Source organism: Brugia malayi (assembly GCF_000002995.4).
Source record: "Brugia malayi strain FR3 genome assembly, contig: Bm_v4_Chr1_scaffold_001, whole genome shotgun sequence".
Taxonomy (NCBI): domain Eukaryota; kingdom Metazoa; phylum Nematoda; class Chromadorea; order Rhabditida; family Onchocercidae; genus Brugia; species Brugia malayi.
This window is the reverse complement of record NW_025062475.1, coordinates 7,385,508-7,409,521: the sequence shown is the minus strand read 5'-3', so window position 1 is coordinate 7,409,521 and position 24,014 is coordinate 7,385,508. Positions and strand designations below refer to the sequence as shown.

General features: G+C 33.2%; 3 protein-coding genes across 3 annotated transcripts; 2 read left to right on the top strand and 1 right to left on the bottom strand.

Annotated features, from left to right (window-relative positions):
* Window positions 1–218: 218 nt before the first annotated feature.
* Bm7613 (Methyltransferase-like protein 4, putative) lies at window positions 219–1,362 on the top strand (the record flags this gene model as incomplete). Its single annotated transcript, XM_001902425.2, has 3 exons — window positions 219–467; window positions 691–1,123; window positions 1,223–1,362. 3 exons carry the CDS (start codon window positions 219–221, stop codon window positions 1,360–1,362), a joined length of 822 nt encoding a protein of 273 aa, XP_001902460.2.
* A 426-nt stretch (window positions 1,363–1,788) lies between these two features.
* Bma-ccdc-47 (CG17593-PA, putative) lies at window positions 1,789–4,651 on the bottom strand (the record flags this gene model as incomplete). The annotated part of the gene is made up of 9 exons (XM_043076934.1): window positions 1,789–1,854; window positions 1,938–2,093; window positions 2,233–2,392; window positions 2,863–3,053; window positions 3,112–3,216; window positions 3,290–3,398; window positions 3,759–4,006; window positions 4,179–4,292; window positions 4,442–4,651. The coding sequence occupies 9 exons, from the start codon at window positions 4,649–4,651 to the stop codon at window positions 1,789–1,791; spliced, it is 1,359 nt and encodes a 452-aa protein (XP_042932868.1).
* Window positions 4,652–5,399: 748 nt separating this feature from the next.
* Bma-gcn-1 (Uncharacterized protein) lies at window positions 5,400–22,874 on the top strand (the record flags this gene model as incomplete). Its single annotated transcript, XM_043076933.1, has 48 exons — window positions 5,400–5,432; window positions 5,900–6,020; window positions 6,143–6,335; window positions 6,447–6,543; window positions 6,716–6,994; window positions 7,274–7,382; window positions 7,640–7,714; window positions 7,788–7,916; window positions 8,088–8,240; window positions 8,505–8,599; window positions 8,724–8,793; window positions 8,908–9,099; window positions 9,292–9,347; window positions 9,452–9,634; window positions 9,950–10,127; window positions 10,548–10,782; window positions 11,079–11,208; window positions 11,326–11,454; window positions 11,530–11,752; window positions 12,059–12,172; window positions 12,248–12,462; window positions 12,784–13,011; window positions 13,212–13,381; window positions 13,571–13,727; window positions 13,830–14,054; window positions 14,123–14,326; window positions 14,573–14,728; window positions 15,046–15,167; window positions 15,472–15,622; window positions 15,808–16,042; window positions 16,249–16,469; window positions 16,621–16,851; window positions 17,139–17,303; window positions 17,555–17,765; window positions 18,112–18,214; window positions 18,317–18,398; window positions 18,521–18,895; window positions 19,242–19,354; window positions 19,458–19,608; window positions 19,782–19,928; window positions 20,183–20,407; window positions 20,568–20,798; window positions 21,006–21,202; window positions 21,300–21,502; window positions 21,610–21,793; window positions 22,200–22,335; window positions 22,423–22,560; window positions 22,767–22,874. 48 exons carry the CDS (start codon window positions 5,400–5,402, stop codon window positions 22,872–22,874), a joined length of 7,878 nt encoding a protein of 2,625 aa, XP_042932867.1.
* Between the last annotated feature and the right edge of the window lie 1,140 nt (window positions 22,875–24,014).

Below are 24,014 nucleotides of genomic sequence, written 5' to 3'. Positions count from 1 at the left end.
GTTACAGTTTGCGAACTTCACTGATAGGTTTAACGAGTCAAGAGATTAATATTGAATGAATAGTTGTAATACTGCTGTGAGCTAATTTTTGAGTGGATAGCAACTACTTTACTCTTCCGGTAGCGATTGAATCCATTTGTAGTAGAAATGCACGTTATTTTTCAGATTATTGTAAGATTCCGTATCTTGTCGGGTTTAATTTGTTTGGTAGGAGTGAAATGAATACATCACCTACAAGTTGTTCTAATGAACATGATTACTTATTTGGCATAAAACTTAATGAGGAACAGGCAGAAAAAGTGCGAAAGCAAGTACCGGCAAGTGATTTCAAGCGGATAAAGCTACAAGAAGGATTGCGAAAGAATTGGGACAAATTTTATTTGCGAAATAAAAGTAATTTCTTCAAAGATAGATGGTGGACACAGCACGAACTTGCTGAACTGCTGAAGCAACACGTCAATTTAGAGGTTGACATGCAAATGTACTTTTATCCATAAGATCGCATGCATATATGGCTGAATTAGTGCTAGATTTATATGGATCTAATGATTAGCAAGTGGTTGGAATATATGAAGTTGAAAATCTTTCATTCACTGTAACGAGGACAATCAATATAACTTCCCATTTACTTGAGTGAAGAATTTATGCAAACTTAATGCTTTTTTGCAATAATTTTTATTGATTTTACAGGAGAGTCTAAATTTCTTGGAAGCTGGCTGTGGAGTTGGCAATTTACTTTTCCCAATAATACATCTTTACCCACACTGGAGCTTCTATGCTTTTGACTTTTCTGACAATGCCATTCGGTTACTACGTGAACGAAGTGAAGCGAGCAGTCTGTCAATCAGTACTACAGTTGCAGACTTAACTTATGACAAGTTTTCCTTGGATTTTCCAGCAGCTGACGTAGTATCCTTAATTTTTGTTCTCAGCACTATCCCCCCTTGTAAGCACCAGCAAGCAGTGAAGAACTTATTCAACTTAGCAAATGTTCGGGGTATAGTTTTTGTTCGTGATTATGGCATCAACGACTACGCCATGCTTCGATTTGGCCGAGAGTGCAAACTGGATGAGAGATTTTATGCAAAACAAGATGGAACGATGACTTACTACTTCAAATTAGGTGTTGTTTTCAACTCTTTTACCAAACACTGCTTCGGCAAGTTATCGCTGTAGCTTTTTAAATCTCACATTATAGACAATTCAAAAAATCTTTTTTCAGAAGAATTGGATGAACTGTTCACTGGACAAGGTTTTCACAAAGTAAAAAGTACATACTTGCTAAGAAAAACTGTCAACCATCAAAAAGATATTTCAGTTGATCGAGTATTCGTACAGGCTGTTTACGCTAAATGCTTATAACACGTCTTTTGCATTTCAATAACTGGAGTTTTGAAAATACTGAGATATCAAAAAACTCCCAAATGTTTCTGATATACAAAAAAGTCCAGAAAGAGAGCATGAACTTCTCTTAATACAGACTATTATGAAATCAATGCCATATACATTTATTTACGACTAATAAATCCAAAACATATCACATGACTTGGGTTAAAAGCAATTAAAAAACCTGACAACAACTTAATCTTTTAGGTGTATGGGTTTTTACTTGGAAGATTAATATTTTAAAATTCCCTTTTCCATTCATTTAAGTTTCAATAACTAGCATTACCATGTCTAACAAAACAAAATGAGAAAGTAAAACGGTGATGTTAGTCATTTCATAGATCTTTACTGTATTAATATATTCTCTTTTCCTGGTAAATGAATTGGGATGGAGCTGCTTCTTCATTTCACTTTTAACTGTTTCATTTTTGGCTGCCGCATTTTCATGTCACGTTTCTGTTCTAATTTCTGCAAGAAACAACATTCAAAATAAAACAGCTAGCCAGTGAAAATCAAAATCTACTTTAAGCTTTATTTATTGTTTAAAATACCTCCAGCCGTCGCTGCTTTTCGGGATCTTCCTCCTCTAGAAGGCGTTGTTTGCGTTCTCTTGTTTTCTCCTCTCGACGAGCTTGAGCTGCTTCTTGCCTTGCCTGGTGTGTTGTTTTTAGGAAGGCTTCCTGTACACTTTGACGTTTTTTATCTGCCTGAAAATTATACCTGATATATTTCTTTAGAGCTGAAACATCAAGATTATTACCAAACTGCAATAAATGTAACTCATGGATATTATCTCTCTAAAGTGAGTGAATATAAATTAGCGAATAAAAACAAAAAACCGTGAACCTTCAGTTTGCCTTCTCTTGAAAGTCGATAACGCCTTATTTTCTCGAAACAATGAAATACCATTCGCAACAGTGCGTCAATTTCTACTATATCACTACTCATTTTGAAAGCGAAAAACAGCACTCGACTAGTTTCTGGTAACCGCGTAAATGATTCACCACTACAAAATACGTCATTAAAACAACCAGTCCTCACTTACTGATTTACTTATCCTGGTATAAGCGAGAACTACTCAATAGTTTTAGTCACTTTAAGTTCATTACGTGCTTAATCTAGCTGAACGGAAACAGTTTTCGAATTGTTCAGTGGAATTTAGAACCAGTCGTTTGACCTGGGTAATAATAGATTTTCCGAGTTTTAGTAAGAATCCTGGGCACTTTAAGGCAAATGTAAGAAAGTAGAATAAGTAACCATCTTGTGCACAACCACGTGGTGATATTCTATTATCCTAAAAGGTGAGGAAAGAAATTTACCGAACAAATGTATCGCCTAAAACAAAATATTATATTACTAAGACAAGGAAAACAAACATGGCTTAGAAAACGAGATATATGCAGCACAATAAAATGACTATCCTAGCAATCCAGACAAGTATTCTTTAAAGTGGACTTCTAAAATTAAAGAACTCACTCCGAGGGTTTATAACCTGAATACTGATCTGAAAAATGAAAGTAATCAATAGCATTTTCATATTTTCGAAACATTGATAACACCGCTGGATCGATAATTGCATTAACAGCTTCAAACATTTCTGCATAAACCACAATCGAAGAAGGAAGTCCCAACCTATCCACTCCCTTCCGTTCTATTGTGAACAAACTCTGAAAATTTACACTTTCCGTTGCAGAAGTATTACTTTCATTAACAGTATCAACCTACAAGGTCCATCTTTTCTTTGGATGCTTTGGTCACTAATTTCCGCTGCCCAATAGCAAATACAAATGAATCCATTTCGTTGTTGTCCACATCAATACGTATTATAACCTGTAACGAAGCTTTCCATTTTTAATTGGAAATAAACAATTATTCATTCAATAACATGACAACAATTACGAACCTTATCTTCCTTTGGTCGGATAAGATTCATGACAACGTGGATTAAATCCTGTCGTTTTACCAGTTTTAAAGTAATTAACATTCCCTGACAACCAACTCGACCTGAGCACCTAGAAGTACATCAAAGTTTCCTTCCGCACAACTATCAAAAATATACTGACAAATGTCTCACTATTTATAACTTGTTTCATCCCATATCCTATATTTATTATAACAATTAATGATTGTTATTAGATTTTGAAAAACTTTTGAAAAACTTACAGAAGTCAATTATTAAATGAATTAAAGTTGACAATATAAGAAAGAAAAGAAATAAGCATTTGAAGAATGTTATGGAAAGACAACGAAAAATGTTTTGAACTGTTAATTATTCTTAGCTAAATGGTAGCATGCTACTAAAAAAAAATCCTCATGCATTGAATCCACACATATATACACCAAAATGCATACGGCTAATGTGAGAAACCCACCAAATCGTATAAATAGAATCAGTTTCTTTATGCATATGACCTTCTCTCAAGTTTTCCGATGTACCATCATCTCCTACAAGTGTAAACTGCTCTTCCAGAAGTGAGGTTGCATCCATAAACCATTTGTTTGCAATATTTCGATTTCTAGCACGACCGAAAATGTAATTTAACATGTAAAGTACCAGAACTGATAGTACCAAAGCTTCCACCTGATATGATGCCCAATTCGAACGAAAATGAGCCGGTACCTGAATTAAGCTGCTGTTAACGAGGTGAAGATAAAAAGGGGTAATCTATTCATCATTAAATCTTAACATGAACTAAAACCTTATATATATATATATATATATATATGCAAAACTTCATGTTAAAATAGCAAATACTGAATAAAACGATGAAAAAGAAACGATAACTGCATACATCAGCAAATCTGAGCTGTGGCAAAATTTCTGATTCAGTCTTTTGTCGATGGGCTTTTTTTATAGGTCTCGAGAATTCATCTTCGTCAGTAAACTCGTCCTCATCATTATCATCCTAAAATCTGATTTTTTTATAGGTCTCGAGAATTCATCTTCGTCAGTAAACTCGTCCTCATCATTATCATCCTAAAATCTGATACTATTTATAAATTCATCATTCAGCGACAGTGATAATTGATTTAAATAAATAAGAAAAGATATTACAACGGTTGCTGACTTGTCCCTAGGGCCTTTATTAGCTTCTCCGTGTGGCTTTAGAGTAACTTCTTGTTCACTCATATATTCCATTTCCATGTCTTCAAATTCCGCAAATTCGTTATCCATCTCCGCGGCTCTGTTACTATATCGTAATAGTTGAACACTAACTATCATCCATATTGTCAGTAGACTATTAGTAAGAGACGACCACATCATAACATCTGAAAATTCTTCAGTTAGATAAAATCATTATTAAACAACTTCAAACTTATCATTAAAATAGGAATATAATATATACTCTGAACTGCAAAAACAATTATATATTCTGAACGGCAAAAACATTACAGGTGAAACAATAAGGATTAGAAACATTATAGATTACAACCAGATCAACTCTGAAAATATTTCTTTCAGAATAGAATATAATAGAAAACATTTTTCCAAACTCCTGACTTATCAAGTCGATATCAAAAGCTTCACTGATATTACATCAACAGTCAAAACTAAACATCCCTCACATTATATAGATGATATGTAGCATGAGATAATTACAAACAAGCAAAGATAAATCAGCATCATACTTCAAGTGGCACTTAATATACCCTCAAGCTTCACAGAAACAATCCAAATGACACTGTCAGTACACTCAGCTGACAAACACGACCTAAAAATGAACAAGTAAATGACCCCAAAACTTCTCGAAAATAAAACTGCACGTGAGCCACCTCTCCTTCTCCGTCTTACCTACCACCAACGCTTCTACAAAATTGATAGCTAACCGACTCGAAACCTGTCCATAGGATTCTCATACAACAAAATGTTTAAAATCGAAATATAAGTGAGATGTACGTAGTGTTGCCGTGGACGGATAGCGAAAGATAGCGTTGCCCTACATGAAACGAATGTTTATAAAACTAAGTGATAATTACGTACATCATTTTAGGAGATCACTTTATACGTGGAAATGGCTGCAGAGATAGTGAACAATGAACAACAGGTACTGATATTCATAAACTTTTCATTTATTTATACGATATCAATAGAACACAACGGCAGTCACTGATTTCAATTCCGGCTGCAAAGGACTGATGTGCTGCTGTGTTTAGAGGAGATTGAAATTTCGAAAATATTTCTTTCTGCTCTTTTACTTTATCCCTTACCTTTTGTCTCGTGTCCAAAAATCTGATATCTCTCTTTTTCTAGTTAAAGTTAACTTCGCTGAAATTTAGAAGTAAATTTACTTGGAATATTAGTAATAATTTGGCTTCTAACTTGTCATATTTGGAAGTAGTTTATATCTAATAATCTTGTTGTAAGATCTAAATAAGAAGGAACACTTAACCTTTAGTCATGAAATTAATTGCGTACACAGAGTTTGTATGCTGTTTATTAATCATATTTCTAACATCATGCTTCCCTCATTTTGGTCTAGAAAAAAAAATTTTTGATTACTCCAAATTGCAGGGATCACTGGAACAGCTGAAAATTGCGGGTCGTAAGTATGTGGAAAGTTTGAATAGTTCAAGCTCAAAACAGCACCAAATAGCTGCTCAGTTGCTTACATCTACACTTTCTAATACTACAGGTACTCCAGTGGATCTTTTTTGCCTTTATCAACTCAGTTTTGCTGAAACATCTGTATATTAATACTTGTTTTGCAAATTATTTTGCAAATCTTAAACGTTTTTATGAAATTTATTCTTACAGAAGTTCCTGATCAGATAACGAAACCACTGATTCGATTAACAGTCTTGACATGTTTTACTCGGCTTACAAATCGACATTCACAAACTTCATTGTATCCCGTTATATCAACTGTCGTGCGTGAGAATCCAGCAACTTCTATGAAACACCTTGCAGAAGCATATGCATCATTCTTTGAACTTCATACAACAACTTCGTTAGTTATTACCAAAAAAAAGAAAAAAAAAACTTTGTTAGCCTTAATTTGATTTTTCCAGATATTCTAAATGTGAAGAGTGGAAGTGAATTCTCTCCTATTTATTTTCAGGAAATGGCTAGTTGCAAATTCAGTTCTAGCTGTTAAATGGTTGTTTAATCTGCACAATTTGATAGATTTGAAACATGCTAGTGTCTTCAATAATTATGTTAGTTTGACATATCTCATTAATTTCGGACATATAGCATAAGAAGAACTAAGTGAATTTTAAGGTAAATCTGCAATCCCTAGATTTAATATAAAACTCAGTTCATGTAGCAATTCACGTAGAGCATCGAAAAAGTTCCCTTGATCTGAAATTGACCTCTATTTGTTTTCAGATGTCAGCACTACTGTCAGCAGCTTTACATGTTTGTGCCAGTAAAAAATTTGTAAAGATTCAAAGTAAGATGAAGACCATACTTAACCATTCCTTGCTAAAAACAGCTTTGGAATGGATTCGGAATCGTTGCACAGCCCAGTTATCTTCTGGTGTAAATATTCTTGCTCTTCTCAGTTTACTACCTTGCACTGATGACCATTTCGATTTTTTATTCTTTGTCAAAGTATACACCGCAAACATTCTTCTTACAAAACGTCGTCCAAGTGTTCATGTTGTTGTAAGATTTTCCTTTTTTGATTTTTTATTCATAACATGATTGTTCATGGTAATTATGCGATTCGAAAAAAGATGGAGGCCCACTAAATTCTAGAAGCTGATGCAAGTAGAGAAACTGAAAACAGAGAAGAATGAATAAGTGACAGTTGACTATTGAACGAGAAAGGAAAGTTGTAACAGAATACCATTTTCCCCAGTCTAATTCCAAGTCTCTCAGCAGCAAAATTTTTCATGTACTGATAAGCAAAATACATTGATACGTTACTTTCCGTTTATGTAGATTGCTAGTTCTAAAATATTCGAGCAGATGAATATGGAAATGTTCCGGGATGAAATCATGATTGCTGTTAAGAAGTCTATGTTACGCAGTCCTGAGATTGCGATTTTCGGTTAGATTTTCTTATGCTTTTTTTTTTTTTTTTTTTGTTTTTATGATTCTAACGTTTCAAAACAAAGCAACTTTTATTTTTTACGGATTTAGTAAATATTTTGCTCCTTTTTTAGCTCCAATAACGGAATAGTTTATGATTTCTTCAAGATCTCAAAATAATGGAATAGCAATTGTAATTAGTAAATGAGCATGTTTAACTGAACCTAGTTTAATCCTTACTTGCCTCACTTTGTACGATTGTTAGATTGATTTCAGGGATATTATATCTTCTAGAATCGATAACAATTGATTTGTCTTCTTTTGCAGTTGATTTCTATAAAATTCTCTCTGGTGAGTGCTCTCTGGTACTTCAAATCAACCTTTTTGCTTAAATTAATAAGATTCATTTGCCGTATTTTTGTAGCATCGTTAATTTCATCGATCGATGAAGTTCGCGGTCATACATCATTGTCTGTTGCAATGATAGCAAAGAAAATCACCGATTCTAAGGCTTTGAAAGAGCTGGTTGATGGGATATTTGGAACTTATTCAGGTTTTGTTAAAATCATTCTTCAAAAATTTAGCCAGAAAAAGACAAAAATTGTTAGTTCTTGAAATCAAGACTACCAGAAAAAAAAAAGTGAGAAGGAAGGTAAATTAAAATGTGGCATGAAGTCTTTTAAGTGTGCGTTCTTAAATTGTGAAAGAAAAATGAATGTTTGAGGATCTGATGGAAGAATTGCTACTATCGGGCAGCGTATCACTGTCCTGGAAACTCTGAAATTGGTGAGCTCTCATGGAGTAAAGGATAAAACTGAGTGCGACATTATTGCTTCCAACATTTTACAGAGATTGAATTCGTTATTGATTTCCGAAGGTTTTTTTCTATTTTTTTTCTAACTGCGAATTATTATCCTTTATTCATATAAACATCTCTTTAGCATGGTCTTCCATTATTGCTATTTTAATATCGTAATAGCATGTAAGCTTTGTGTAAAATCTTGGCTTATTATCGTTCAGCGTAGTGTTTATCTTTAGTATAACCCGTTTATTCGCACATTTGTTTCTGCAGCTTATATTGGAAACCTACTGTTCTTCGGCATACGTACAGAGAGAAAAGGTTTTTCTTAGATAATTTCAGTTCATCAGGCTGCTTCAGAAGCTATATGGAAAGTGGTTTTAGCATGGTCAATGCAGATTAACAATGTGAATGAGAAATTGGAGCCGGTTTTCTTGGTTTTTTTTTTCTTTTGTTTTGTTTTGTTTTCTTTATCGTACTTTTTTCATGTTTGTTATACATCCATAAATTCTCTTTTAGCATTCAGTCTTGGATTATGTGTAATGATTCTAATTACTTCAGACCGCGCTGAAGTCACCAAGCCGTTCAATATCGTTGAGATGTATGGTAACTCTGTTTGACATTGGTAATGGTAAGAATTACTTCCTTTTTTTTCTGTCTTTATTGCTGTGATTCCATTGTTTTTCCTTGCTGCCTTGTTTGCTGATTGCATAAGTAAACAATTATGGTATTTTTACGATTTTAGATGAAAAAGTGAAATTGAGCAACGATTTACTGAAGTCGGTTTTCGATATATATAAAACACGTTCAAATGTTGGGGATTTTATAGTTTCGTCTTTGTTGCTTCTAAGTGACGAAAAATCTCAGGAAAATATTCGACAGACATTGGAAAATGATTTCTTTAAAGAAAAATTTATTACATCGTTAAACACATCTGGTAATTTTTCAATAATTTTTTATTGCTTTATAAGAATCTTTTTGTGGTGATGCTCAGAACGTCTTTTTTAAAATGAATAAGCAAATATTCATGATGTTCTTGCATTTTTTACTTTGGAGAGAATTTTTTATGCTTATGTTTAATAGGATATTCTTCGTCTGCTTCATCTAATTAACTCATGTTTCACTCCAGATATCTCATATGCAACAAAACTGTCGTATTGGATGATCAGAAATACTGAAACCAAGGTTATCTTTTTTCGATGATTTACAAGAATGCTTTGATCTTATATTTCCTGTGTATTTCCTTTGCATAATTCTGTTATTCATTCTTAACTGTTTCCTTATTGTAGAGTTGGAGTAGTATGCGAACTGTATTTCACATTTTGTTCATAAGCCTTTTCTGGCCGGATTATGAAGTGCGAAAAGGTGCCAGCGACATTGTCAGAAAATGTGTTGTCGATAAAGGCAACATATTTTGTGGTGCTTTCTTAGATTTTTTATTTCCCTATGTGACTTCAGGTCTTGCTCAAGAGGTAAAATTGCAATTTTCGAAGCTAAAAGTTCACCTAAGATTTTTATGTTCGGAATTTTACGCTAAAAATGGTAGTACGTACTGTTGGAGAATAACATCGTTACTCGATAGCAGACATTAACTGATGGATTAGTGGGAACAAAATATTTAAAAACGTGGCTGTGGAATAAAACTTTTTTCATTCTCTCGCATGCAATGTATTCCAATAAATTGTTTATGTATATCTTACGTGAACAATTATAGCATAGCTGTCTTATAATAAAAAGGAGTAAAGAAAAAAGCCAGTCGAAGCAACTTCATAATTTTGCAAGTTTAGACTTATAAAAGAGTAGCAGTAATACAAGATGAAGAAAATGGACAAGTTCTTAGTAGCAGATTAATAGCTGCAGCAGTACATGAAGTTATGATTCCTTTCAATGCAGCAGAGGAAAATTTTGATTTGGGCATTGGTGTTCTCACATCAGGACTTTTAATGTCATGTAGCTTGCAGTTAGGTAAGTTCTTTCTTTAGATGGTGAGTGTATGTAACGGTATGTGTGATGTCATATGTTGCTATAATCAAAATTTTCCATGTTTTGTGCCAATATAATTACAGAACAAGTCAAATATCATAAAATAAGTTAGTTATCATTAAATTTGGGGGAGAAATTTGCGTAAATTAGCATTTCCTAATATAGAGCATTATTAGGAACAAAAAAGAAAACTGCAAAGATTTTTACAATTTTCTGCAAGGTTCAGGAATTTTTTCGAAAAACTTGAAGAATTATACATCATTGCTTTTTCAGTACTAAACGATTAGAATCCCAGGCTTAATTTTTAGCTTTTATTAATTGATTTTATAACTTAGAGACTGTGTTTGCAGATGTGTTATCGATTGATCAGTAAATTACTGCTGTTTATTTTACTTATTTCAGTAGAAAGTGATCCTTGTTGTTGGAATCGCTGGGTGCGTTCAATAACTAATATTGAACGTTTGCTTGACAAAGGCGGTGCTCTCGTAATGATGGATCGCATATTCTGTACAAAAGATATGATAATTCAATGCAATGCAATTAGAATGTTAATGTCAAGTGGCGGAGTGACAGAAAACATTCGTGGTGTGATCTGGACATACTGCACTAACCTTTTAAATGAAATCGATATTGAACGGTAATTGTGCTACTGGACAGTATTTGTTTCATTAATTTGCTTTGCTGTTTTCATTATTTGTATTGCAGCAAATTTTTTATATTTCTCAGCTTTTTCTGGTAGGCATATTGTCTTCAGCATGTGTTTCGCATTAAGTGGTCACTGTTAACCACTAAAAATATCAGTTATGATGTATCAGAAAAAAATCTGAAAAAAGAAAAAAAAAATAAAGCAGTATTGCAGTCTGGTTTTAACGATCGCTTCAATTTCAAATTTTGTGTTCTAGTATTTCGAATTTTTTCAAGACATTTGTTCAGGTATGTTTCAATTACGGATCGAGAGGTTGCAATCTATAATACACCCGATGGAGTTTTGTACAATACTGCTGTTTTGGAACTGAATTATGAGGAAGAATTTGGTATCAAAAATGTAAAAAGGGAAAATAAGGTGTAGATATAACCGATCGTTTTTCTCGAATTTATTTCCTGCCGTCAGTTTTTCTGCATCTATTTTTGAATTATAACATTTTATATATGTCAGTATATTGTCTGGGTCGTTTTTTAGGCTTACAAATACAAGGAACAATTATTGGAAGTACAGTTGAAAAAAGAACTTGCTGAGAAAAGACGTCAAGAAGGCAAATTAATCCCTCAACAAGAGGAAGCGAAAAGAAATGAATTAATTATTGAAAAGGTTGTATTTTGGGAATTAACCGAACAAGTAAATTGTAGTTTCCGACTTGATCTTGTGATGGATGAAATTTTGCAGGAAATCAGAAAAAATCTGAGTGACTTGTATTTAAAATGCAAGGAACGTACTGAATCGATTGTAGCAGCTATCACCGGTGATCCAGTTGGTTCAGTTAAATATATTCAATTACTGATTTCGGTTGCTATTCCGTTATTGAAATCTCCTCTTGTATCACCTCTGGCTTACAATATTTTTCGTAGTTTTCGCAATGCTGCCTTCGAACCATCTGAAGATTATTTGCGTAAGTTTTATCTTATTGCCTAGCAATAATTTTTTGTTGCATTTGGTCCTTCAGTAGCAGTAAGATTGCATACTAAATGTAATCTTCGCATTATTTTGTATGATTCATTAACAATTATTCTGTGTTTAGATTATCAATCTTAGCTTACTATCATTTGTCACTGTTTTGTGGATTTATTGAAGTTTCTGGCAGGTTATTATATACATATATGTAATTCTTATTCCGAATAAAGTATGTAGGAAGAAATTATGTAAGAAAAAAAGTAAAGTATAGGAGAAAAAGAGGAGATCTAAAATTGATTTGTAGATGAACTCATATTACATTCATCAGTACGCGCATTACGCTCAACTTACATGGACGTAGCATGGAGCCAGGAGCCACTTACTGTTCAAGTGGAAAGAACAATTGCACTGTTAGCAGGTAGTTTTCCAGAATTTTTGCGTGAGGTTTCTAGAAGTGTTGGAATTGTGTGAAAGTTGCAACGGTATGTTTTAGCTCGATGTGTGCTGATGCCGGTTCTGTTTGACCATGAAGAGGCTAATATAGAAGAGATATTAGATGTTAACGATGAAGAAGCAATGAATCTTATCAAATTCAATGTGTCTTTTCCGTTGATTAATGCAGTATTAAGAGATGAATCTTTTCCTTATGCGTTGCGACTAAATGCTATGCGATTACTGTCTTCTGCATTAAAAGGCAAATTCATCGAAGTATGTAATAGCCTTAGTATTTATGTAGGACTGTTTAATGTTCTTTTTTTATCTGGAGGTTATTGTTTTTGAGAATTATTATTTTTTTTTTGTATATTTGTTTGAATTTCATAACTCTTTACTTCGGTTTAAACAAAAACAGCATAATTATTGAATCAGTGTTCCCTTGTGTATTTTTACCACACACTGCGTAAGTTTTTTTTTTTTTAAGACGATAATAAACCAAGTATGACCTTGTTCCAATTCATAAGGTACTCATCCAAATATTGAAATTTAAATTTTTCTTTCATTGTAACGACTTTTATTAGTCCTCTTTTTTAGGATAACGAAGTAAAGTATCTTCCATTGAATTGGCTGTGTTCACTTTTGCTTCATATCTTAGCGACAGACACTTCAGAATTGCATCATATTGCAAAAATGTTACTTCAGACTTTTTGTGAACTGTTAGATAAATGTCCGCGAAAAGATTTGCAGCAAGTAGCACTACTGAAACCCATCATGCAGTGTTTACTGGACGAGAATGCTCTGTTAAGGGAATGTGCTCTCATGGTATGTTAATGAGAGTTGGTTGCAAAGTTTTAAAACTTTTTTCTCTGGATTAATTCTAGCGTAACAAATTTTGCTTGTTCATTTTTTCTGCAAAGATTATAGATGAACTAAATCAACAATTAAAAATCTTTCCTTATAATGTAGAAAAACTTTTTAAAATTGAAGTTCCAGCCCATAGCTTATACATTTGATAAGTTAAGGCCCTCAGTCGACCGCATGGCCTCTACAGTGACATGAAATTAACTCGAGATGATTCACAATTTATGACAGTGTTTACAAGTCACATATTTATCGCTCGAAACGATCCAGTGAAAAAATGTGTTGATTTGGCTAATCAAATTTGGCAAGATAAAAAGCTTTCCCTCACTGTGTATGCGTTTCTACCATGTAATTTATGAGGTTTACCTTAGTCTAGAGTGGAGTTTTGCTTAATGGACCCTATATTAATTTCAGTGATATTGCTATTCGTTCTGTTATCATTTGTCCCGCTGCTATTGTTTTTTAATCTTTTTTTTCTTTTTTTTTTTTAAATCTAAAATATCATAATTTATTATTCCAGGGACTTATTTGGAAGTATTTTGAGTAGTGTAACTTCGGAACATACTTTCCTGAGAAAATCTGCATCAGCTGCTCTAGGAAAATTATATGAAGAATTTCCTGAGATTCTGCAGCCAGCACTGGATAAACTTGATTTATTATATTCAGATTACCGAAAAGTTCGTCCTCGTCTATCTTTAATTTCTAGTTATTTTATTTATTTGTCATAAAAGAAAATATTTAAATTTATTGCACATTTTTCTACTGTGGTGATATTTTAGATTCGATCGCCAATTTACGATGACATTGGACGAGTAGTCATGGACGCTGTAGATCTATCGAAAAATCGGGCGGGTATTGCAGAAACTTTGTTTGTCATTGCTCCTAAACTTCCCCATCATCTGGTGATGAGTTTTATCAAAATCATAGTTCCCAATGGAATTAATGATTCTAGTCCAGAGTGTCGAGAACTGATGCAAAATGCTGCAATTGAAGCTATCAAAATGGTAATTTTGCTTTGTCGTATAAGAAATAATCTTACCCGTAGTAGAAGTATAGTTTAGTTTATTTCCAGCACGGAGAGATTGAAATGGCATCACTTCTACCGTTTTTTGAAGAAATGTTAAGTTCGACGCCAGACGGTAAAGACTTCGACAATTTACGGCAAGGATTGGTTATTATGTTAGGCACATTAGCACAACATTTAGATCCGGCAAACGAAAAAGTGCGCGTCATAACATCTCGTTTAATTGAAGCCCTCTCGACACCATCGCAGCAAGTTAGTGTAGCAGTTTTTTTGTATTTAAGTTATAATTACTGGTTATTTAAAGGTAAATCAGCAGAGATCTCTTGTTAAAACTATTTAATAATCTTAAATAGCAAAATTTGCCGAACAAATAAATATATGCGTAAAAATATTAAAGTAAATAAAATTACACTTTAATTCTCCCGAAAATATAGAATTTGCTATTGATAAAGAATAGTGCTAGGGATATTAAATCGTTAGAAAGTTTCATACTTTGAGGTTCAAGAAGCGGTATCCAAATGCTTGCCGGCATTAGTTCCAGCAATTAAGGATCGTGCAAAAGAACTTGTTTCCACATTGTCATGTCTCCTTATTGAAGCTGATTCATACGGTGAGCGACGAGGTGCAGCATATGGAATTGCTGGACTTGTTAAAGTACTTTGTTTTTCCTAAAAAAGGAATTTTTTTTTTATTTAAAAAACTTATTATGATCAAAATGACACTAGTCAGTTGGTTATTAAATTCAATGTCCTTATGATCTTTACGTTTTTTAAATTTGTGGATTAAAAATTGATGAGGTAAGTCAAGTCTAGGCATTCAGTTATCATATGGGTTGATATCAAACAGAAATAGACGCCTTAAAAGTTTTAAAAAATTTCATGATCTAATTCACTTGAAAATTAAATGTTGGGGCTTAAAATAGGGGCTAAATCATCTCTAAAAATATAATTTTCATTTGTAATCATTTTTAGGGCCTCGGAATGTCTGCAATGCGTGAACTAGAACTGATAAAATTTTTGCAAAATTCACTGGCCAATAAAAAAAACGCCCGTCATCGTGAAGGTGCTCTATTAGCTCTTGAACTTCTTTGCAGGTAAACCAGTAATCCATTTATTCTTAAAAGCATGCTCAATTTTTAACCAAAAGAATTTGTTTCTTCCAATAGTCAATTTACTACCGTAATCCGGTTCTCCTGTATGTCACTATTTTAAAACAACTTTGAAAAATCTGTCACGTATCGACTTTTCTACAATTTATAAGGGCACAAACAGACAACTAAATTTACTAATTTTACAGAACCGAGCAATATAAACTGCCCTTCTGATTTCATTCATTTTGAGGAGCATCTCCGGTTTATTTAAAGTCAGTAGTTACTCATTTCGTCATGATTTTTTCAGTTCGATGGGTAAATTGTTTGAACCTTACATTGTACAACTTTTGCCATCACTGTTAATTTGTTTCGGTGATTCCGATGATAGCGTTCGTCATGCAGCAAGTGACGCAGCACAGTCTATGATGTCTATGCTTTCTGCTCACGGCGTTAAACTAGTAAATATTAAGTATTTATAAATCGCTTTAAAACTGTATATTTGATTATGCTGAGGACAAACTCAAATTTGGACTTGTTTTCAAAAATTTTTAAATGAAATGATGAACTTGCAATCACTTTCCGGTAGAAAAACAGTTACCATTTGGTCCAGTTTCAATAAATACATCTGATTAATCTCTCGTAGGTGTTGCCGTCTCTTCTAGCTGCATTGGACGAAGACTCATGGCGTACGAAATGTGCTTCTGTGGAACTTCTGGGGTCAATGGCATTTTGTGCTCCCAAACAACTCTCAGCTTGTTTACCAAGCATTGTTCCTAAACTTATTGAAGTGTTAACCGACTCACACTCAAAAGTGCAGAGATCTGGGGAAAAAGCTCTAAAACAGATTGCTAAAGTTATTCGCAATCCAGAAATTCTCAGTCAGTATTGTACATCATCTCCTTTCATTTTACAGAAATTACTTTTATTTTCCCATTAAATGGTTTTAGTGTGTTTTGACTTCTTTGGCCAAATATTTTTATTTTACTTCAGTTTTTTCCATATTTCACTTCCCTTTTTCTGATTTTTTTGCAAATATAATATTACATCACTGCAGGAAATATTTTATGTGCTATATTTTTTAAAGGTATAAGCAGTCAGTTGTTAATTGGTTTGATTGATCCGGCTGACAAAACATCGTTTTGTTTACAAACAGTAGTCAATACGAAGTTCATACATTACATTGATGCTGCTTCGCTCTCTTTGATAATGCCTATTGTTCGTCGCGCATTCACTGATCGATCTTCTGAAACGCGTCGTATGGCTGCTCAAATAATCGCAAACATCTATTCTTTAGCAGATAATAAGGTATGTTTATCTTCGATTTCTCTGCTATTTTAGTTGAGTTTGAAAATCTGGTCTATTATTTTTTGACATAATGTGTATCTGCAAAGGTTGTTCGTTTTTGTTTTTCACGTTGTTGAGATTATTCTTTGAAATTAATGAAGAAAATATTTAGGATATGGAACCGTATCTTGCTGGTCTGTTACCAGGATTACAAAAATCATTACTAGATCCTATCCCAGAAATACGTACTGTTGCTGCAAAGGCCCTTGGTTCAATTATTGAATATTCTGTTGGAGATACTGCATCAAAGATGCGTGAACAACTTATACCCTGGCTAAAGGAAAAACTTGTTTCGAAAACAAATGCTGTTGATCGGTCGGGTGCTGCGCAAGGACTTGCAGAGGTATATAACTAATTGACCTTGTATATATTAAATATATATGTACCTACATTTATTAGGTACTTGATGTATATTGAACTCTAACTGCTTACTACCTAATGTTACTTTCTTACTCATTTCCAAGGGACTTCTCAAATGAAACGACTGTTTTTATAGCTTTTTTTATCAACTACCTTGATAGTTGTCAGAAATTTAGATCCTACTTGTATGTAGTTGTGAAGTAGTGATTAGTTTGAATTCAGTTTTTCTCTTGAAGCAAGTTTAGTTCTAATTTAAAATTTCCTTTTTAGGTTCTTAAAGCCGTGGGTGAGAACCAGTTAGCAATGGTCATGCCTGATATTATCAAAACAACAGAATCGAAAGAAGCGACACCAGAAATACGCGATGGTTATATATTGATGTATATTTATCTACCTTTGGCATTTGGAGACCATTTTGTTCCATATTTGACTGAGGTCCGTTATTTCATTCACATTTCTTAAATAATTCATTACAATGAAACAGGACATTTCTGTTGAATGTAAAGATCGATCAAATTAATGGAAAAACTTTTGTATTAGATTTCTATCCATTTGATTTTATCTCATTTATCATTTTATGCTTATTTTTTGAATTTAGAGTGATTTTAATGTATATCATTTTAATTTTACATTTAAATAAAATTTTATACATTATAATCAGTATGCACCAAATAGTGCACTTGCAGGTCATACCAAGCATACTAAAAGCTCTGGCAGATGAGAACGAATATGTACGAGATAGTGCATTGAAAGCAGGCCAGCGTCTAATTGTGACATATTGTGTGCATGCTAGACGACTTTTATTACCACAATTGCAAGATGCTTTGTTTGATAGCAATTGGCGAATTCGTTTTGCTGCCGTCACATTGATTGGTGATTTCTTGTTTAGCATATCAGGTTAGTATTTTATAATTCATTGCTTTCGAATGAAAAATTTTCAGCTAGTTAATTAAGTACAATTATGAAATTTGCCAACGGAGTGGTAAATATTCCGGTAAAACATTGTTACATTTGAAAACATGCTGATTCACAATGCGAGTCATGTTAATAACAGTCGTGCGAAGAAGCTATATGTCCATATCTGGAACATCGTTTTATAACCATCAGCAATTTGTAAAAATGAAAGGCTGAAAGCTCTGTATTGATGTTGATGAAGTTTGTAATTTAGTTTTCATATCATTACTTTCGTGTATGAATTAAGTCATACATGTGCTCTTTGCACATCAAATGGATAAGTTTACAGGTGTTAGTGGGAAAATGACGTCGGCAACATTAAATGAGGATGATACTATGGGTATGGAGTCAGCCGGAAAAGCCATTGTTCGACAACTTGGACAAGCGTGCAGGTATCACGAAAAGTGTACAATAACAAAACTAGTTATATTCAGACCAGAAATATATTTAAAACAGAAATTACAAATTCATCAAGAAATTATAAAAAATTGCAGGGATCGTGTTCTCGCAGGTATTTATTTGTCGCGTTCAGATATTGCCCTCCAAGTCCGTCAAGTCGCAGGCCATGTTTGGAAGGTAAATAGTATTTTTTAGTTTAATTTCTAGCAGTTTTTTCCATCTAATTTTCTATTTTATTCTACTTCTTAGGACTATATTGCCAACATTTTATTGTTAGTGTATCAAAAAGTGTTATTAAGATAGTGGTGGCAAATACTCCACGTACTCTTAAAGAATTGATGAAAACATTATTTGAAATGTTACTTGGTTGTTTGGCAAGTAATAGTGAAGATCGACAAATAATGGCTGGACGTTGTCTTGGAGAACTGGTGAAAAAGATGGGTGAGCGAATAATTATCGATGTGTTACCTGTTCTTAATCGTGGTCTTTCATCTGAATCAGTTGAACAACATGTTGGAGTTGCTACTGCTCTGCATGAAATTATTGAGAATTCTACAAGGGATATTGTATTAATGTATTCGGCGCAATTGGTGGAACCGATCAAAAAAATTATCTGTAATTCCAATGTTTTAGTGCGCCAAGCAGCTGCTACGGCGTTTACATCATTTTATCAGGTATGAATATGCGCAATTTTTTTACGCTCACTAATAAATGCTGTACCTATCCTATAAAGAACAAGATACTCTTCCTTTAATTCATTCAATATTTCTTAAGCAGAAATCGATTGCTTGTTCAGAAAAAGAAAAAGATATCAAATCCAGCAAATCAAAAAAAAAGTAGTAGAAAAGTTTCAACACTAACACATTATAAACCTTCAGTTTTTTTATCGTGATAACTGTACGTAAGTCATGATTTGACAAATCTTTTAATATAACAGATTTTAAAATAATTAGATTCGAAAAAAATTTTTTCTAATTCTATGTATTCTCAAATTGAAGTTAATAATAACTCTGATTGAAGACTGTTGGCTTCTCAGCATTTGAGGATATTGTAGCGCCACTTCTAGATGCGGATATAATATCTAACGATGACGTATTAGATGGTCTTTCACAAATAATGCGTCTGAATGGAAGGTATAATTGCTTCATGTAGTATTCGAGCTTATCAAAATTTTGAATTCATAAGCTACAAATTTTATGAGTCCTTTGTTTTATTTAATCAAAAAATTCATTGCAGGCAGATGCTATCTTATGTTTTGCCAAAGTTAACACGACCACCAATAAATATAAAAGCATTATGTGCACTGTCATCAGTTGCTGGTGATTCGCTGAGCCGAAATATTGCCAGAATCTTGGATTCCATGTTGGATAGTTGCACCACAGATGAAGTAATTATAGATCTCACGATTTTACATCATTTTATGGTTTATGGCTTACAGTTTATTTTAATTATTTCTGCACCCATTGCACTAGCGCTGTTTTTATCATAAGTGGCTACACGTATTCATGCTATTAAAATATGTTTTTTACATATATTTTTTCGATAATTTCATTTCTTAAGAAAATCGATCAATGCTTGGAAATGATTCTCTCGGTATCAGACAAGGATGGTATTTCAATTATAATTACTACTCTTTTTCAACGAGCACAATCTTACAGCCATATTCCTTCATCAAGCTTAATCCGTCTTTTTGCCAAAAATACACAGGTAGTATATTTTTTAACCTAAATTTGCATTCACAAAAAAATAGTCGAATTTGTTCAGATTTATTCATTCTCTGGCGTATTGTTTTATGTTAAGGAGTTGTGTGTTTTCAAATATTAATATTAAAATTTTGCAAAAATGACGACTGCCTAAAAGAATCAGAAAATAATCTCTTTGATTATAAAGCATATTAAGGCAACATTTATTTATATCAACTTCGGGTAGAGGAACTTTTTTGGATCCATACTTCTTTGCAGTTCGATCTCAGTAATTATGTGGACGAAATTTTTCCCAGAACATTGCTGCTTTATAATTCAGTCGTAAATGAAGTGGTAGAAAATGCAATCGAAACATTGATATACGTTTGTCAAAGTTTGGATCAAAAACAGATGTTATCTGTTTTGTCGATCTTAAAGCAAACTCTTTTATCTTTGCAAAGATCTGCCGGTACTTCTACCATAGCAGGCTTTGCATGCAGTAAGGTATCACTTTTTATATTTAATTATTGAATTCAAGTCACCTTGCATAACTTTTTTAATACATTTTTTTCATAAATTTTTTGGAGAGAAATATTAAAGGAAGTGAACAGTTATTTGTATTTTTCTAATTCGCAACAAAATGTTTTTGGGAAAAAAAATGTAGGGCATTTCTTCTCTGCTACTAATTATCCGAGAAGCAATTCTGTCGGGTGGTGCGGAACTGAAGGAGCAAGCCGCTGAAACACTTGGAACTATTGTCTCATTGAGTACGGCAGATGCTCTAAAGCCTCATGTCGTAAGTGTTACGGGTCCTCTAATTCGTGTTCTTGGTGATCGATATACGCACACTGTCAAGATTTCTATCCTTACAACACTTTCTCTGCTTATGGATAAGGTTTTTTTTTTTTTAAGGTCTTCAAAATAAATGAATCAATCTTTATTTTATTTGTAAAACCAAACAAAATTTTTGCCGTGGACAGTGTATTGCGCAATTTTAGTACATATTGCAGCAAAAAATATTACATTTCAAATTATTTATTTTGTTAAGAAATCTATTGCTGCGTTTTTTCCGATATTTCACCTATTTTTTATAATATTTTAGGTAAGTATGCAGCTTCGTCCATTTTTACCACAACTTCAGAGTACTTTTTTGAAAGCTTTGCAAGACACAACTACACGCAAAGTACGACTTTATGCGGGTGGTGCATTATCACGCTTAATTAGCATTCACATGAAACCCGATCTGGTTGTGTTGGAACTCATCAAATATTTGAACACCTCAGCAGATTCTGCGATCATGTGAGAGTTGTTAGCCTATTTACATGCTGTTGGATCGTTATTTTCAATTTTTTGTGCCTTGGAAATTTAAATATGAATTATGTTGGATTATTTATAGCGAAACGACTTTGATTGCATTACGAGCAATCTTAGTTCGCGTTCAATCGAAAGTTGTAAGTGATGGTGTTCTGCAAGAAAGCATGAAGGTAGCAGAAAAATATCATAAAAACGACGAATCTGTAGTTATAGTGCAGGCTGCTTCTGCACTTCTTGGTGAACTTGCTCTGAAAATGAATCAAATGTCAAATACTGTTAATTTAAGTACGTGTTTCACCAGCGTTTTTTGACATAACTTATTTATCCCATCAACTTTCAAAATAAACGAAATAATATGAATCTGGATACTCTCTGATATTCTTCAGTTTCAGGCGAGATTTGTCGTTGTTATGCCGTAATTGTAACCTTGCAATATGTCTCTTGTACTGATCCACATAAAGTACTAGAAGTGTATGGTATTGAAAAACTACGATCTGCATTTATCAGTGCAATGCAATGTGACAAACCTGAAATTGCGTCGTCTGCTATACGATCTGCAACTTCCATACTTTTGTGGTAGGATTAATTTATAAATATGAAAGTAAAGAACTTGGCGTACGTATCCTTTTTATAAATGATCTCAATTTAAAATGTCTGGCTGAATTACACAGTTCATTTTAACAACTTTTTTTTGTTCTATGATTTTTTTTTTTGTATAACTGACTCTCACTACAAAGAAAAAATTTCTGATATTTATATCTTGGAGTATTTGTTGAATTATATTCACCATCTCGTATACAGTAATTGAATATGTCAAGTTTGATTTGGTATTGGAAGTTATGATTATCAGGTTTTATTTGCAGTTTTACATTAATTTTTGTCATTCATGCCCATATAATTTTTTGGAGGTTTCTGCTATCTTTAATGCTTTGTCGATTCAATTGCTAAAGTCTTGTAGTTCCTTGCTGAATTGCCATTTCAGTCAGGGAACAATGGATGTGCCTCTGCTGTCATCAATTGTGCGTGCGACAAATCATCCTGCTAATGAAGTGAAATGTGTAGCAGCTTTGGGTATTCACCATATTGCTTCAAGAAAACTCTCCATAAATGAGATGAAGGTTGCTATTTAATTCTTAATTTCAAATAGTTTTTTCTCCAAACATGTTTTTGAAGCTGTGTTTCTTAATTCGATTTTTCATCTTTAGGTTATTGTTCCAATGATGTTAAATGGAATAAAAGAAAAAAACAGCGCGGTTCGTGCAGCATGTGAGCAAGCACTTATCGCGCTCTTCAAGCTCAGGCGTGAGAATTCTAGATATGATGATTACTTATCTACAGTTGAAGTAAGCAAAGTTTCTTCGTCTTCAGTTACTGTTGTAGTTTATTTAAAGAGTTGGTGACTGTGTTCCAAACTGATTGGCTGTTTTGCTGAGAATCATTTTCATTTTTTTTATATTATGCTGTTTGCATTATTTTATCGTTTTTTTTTTTTTTTTGTTACCTGATCTGTTTTTTTTTCTTTGACTTTTAATATGTAAAGATTTTTCAGGGAGCAGCAAAAGATGTGCTTGCTGATGCTTACAAGGCATTACAAAGGGTTCTAAAACAATCAGATCCAGGAGTAGAACCATTATCGGATATCATAAATGTACCATGATAGATACATAACTTTGTTTCTTGTTGTTTCTCGTTAAATTCTTTTTTATTACTTCAGAAGGTCGAGAATTTGCGTTACATTTAATCTCCATCTGTTATTGTTCATTGGCATAGCTATTCCTCATTTGGTTAATAAATAAGGAATAATAAATATGAAATATTATCAACAGTATCAAAAATTTGCATTACATATGTTTTGCTTATAATTCAGTTAAAGAAGTTTCTCACTCTGCGTTCATATTGTCTAATTCCTCAATCTTTTCTTGGAGATAATCCATAATAAACTGCACCTTCCATTTTATTTATTTTTGCTACTTCCTGCAAAACCGGAATCTCTAAATCACGACTTCGCTACAAAATGTTGTGAAGCATTTTATGTCTAATGTTGCAATGCATTATTATCTAAAATACAAATCTCTTTTATCACTTACTAACAAATTTGATAAAACTGGATTAAACTGAGCAAGGAAATAGATGCTAAAATGATTTGATGACCAAATTTTATAAGAGGTGAGTTAGTCCCACTTACCATGACATTTTGCGCAGTGTACAGACTGAATGATGGAGAAAGCTCGCTCTATATTCAAATAACACGTAAGTGTTACTGAACCTATCTTTTTCTATAGTTATCAGTGGTAAGAAATCGGACATTTCATAAACTACGGACTGGTAGATAATGTTTTGGATGAAATGCGTTGCTACAAATTTTCGAAGTCTTGGCTTAGCTAGAGTAAAAGCGCTTAGTTTCTAAATTAGTCAGAAGAGGAAAAGCTGCCAAGACTTGTAGAAGTTACAAGGTATGGTATTTCCGGGTGTTATTACTGTTATTACAGCATACTTGAAAGGAGAAGGTAGATGTCAGACGGATGTTAGGAAGATTTTGTCCAACAGCGATGAAAAGAGAAAAGCGATAAAAACGAAAACGAGGAAAACCACTGATTTTCCTCGAGAAACTGTTAGTGGGCTATTATTTCCCGAAGACCATAGTTATATGTCTCTTAGATTAAGTTGTTTTTGAAATATCAGGAATATATGAAAAAGGATACATGGAAAATACTAAATTAAACTTCATTTTTCTGAACTTTTTAAAACCTAATAGTCTATAGTTTGTATACCACTGGGAATCCATTGTTAGTCAATC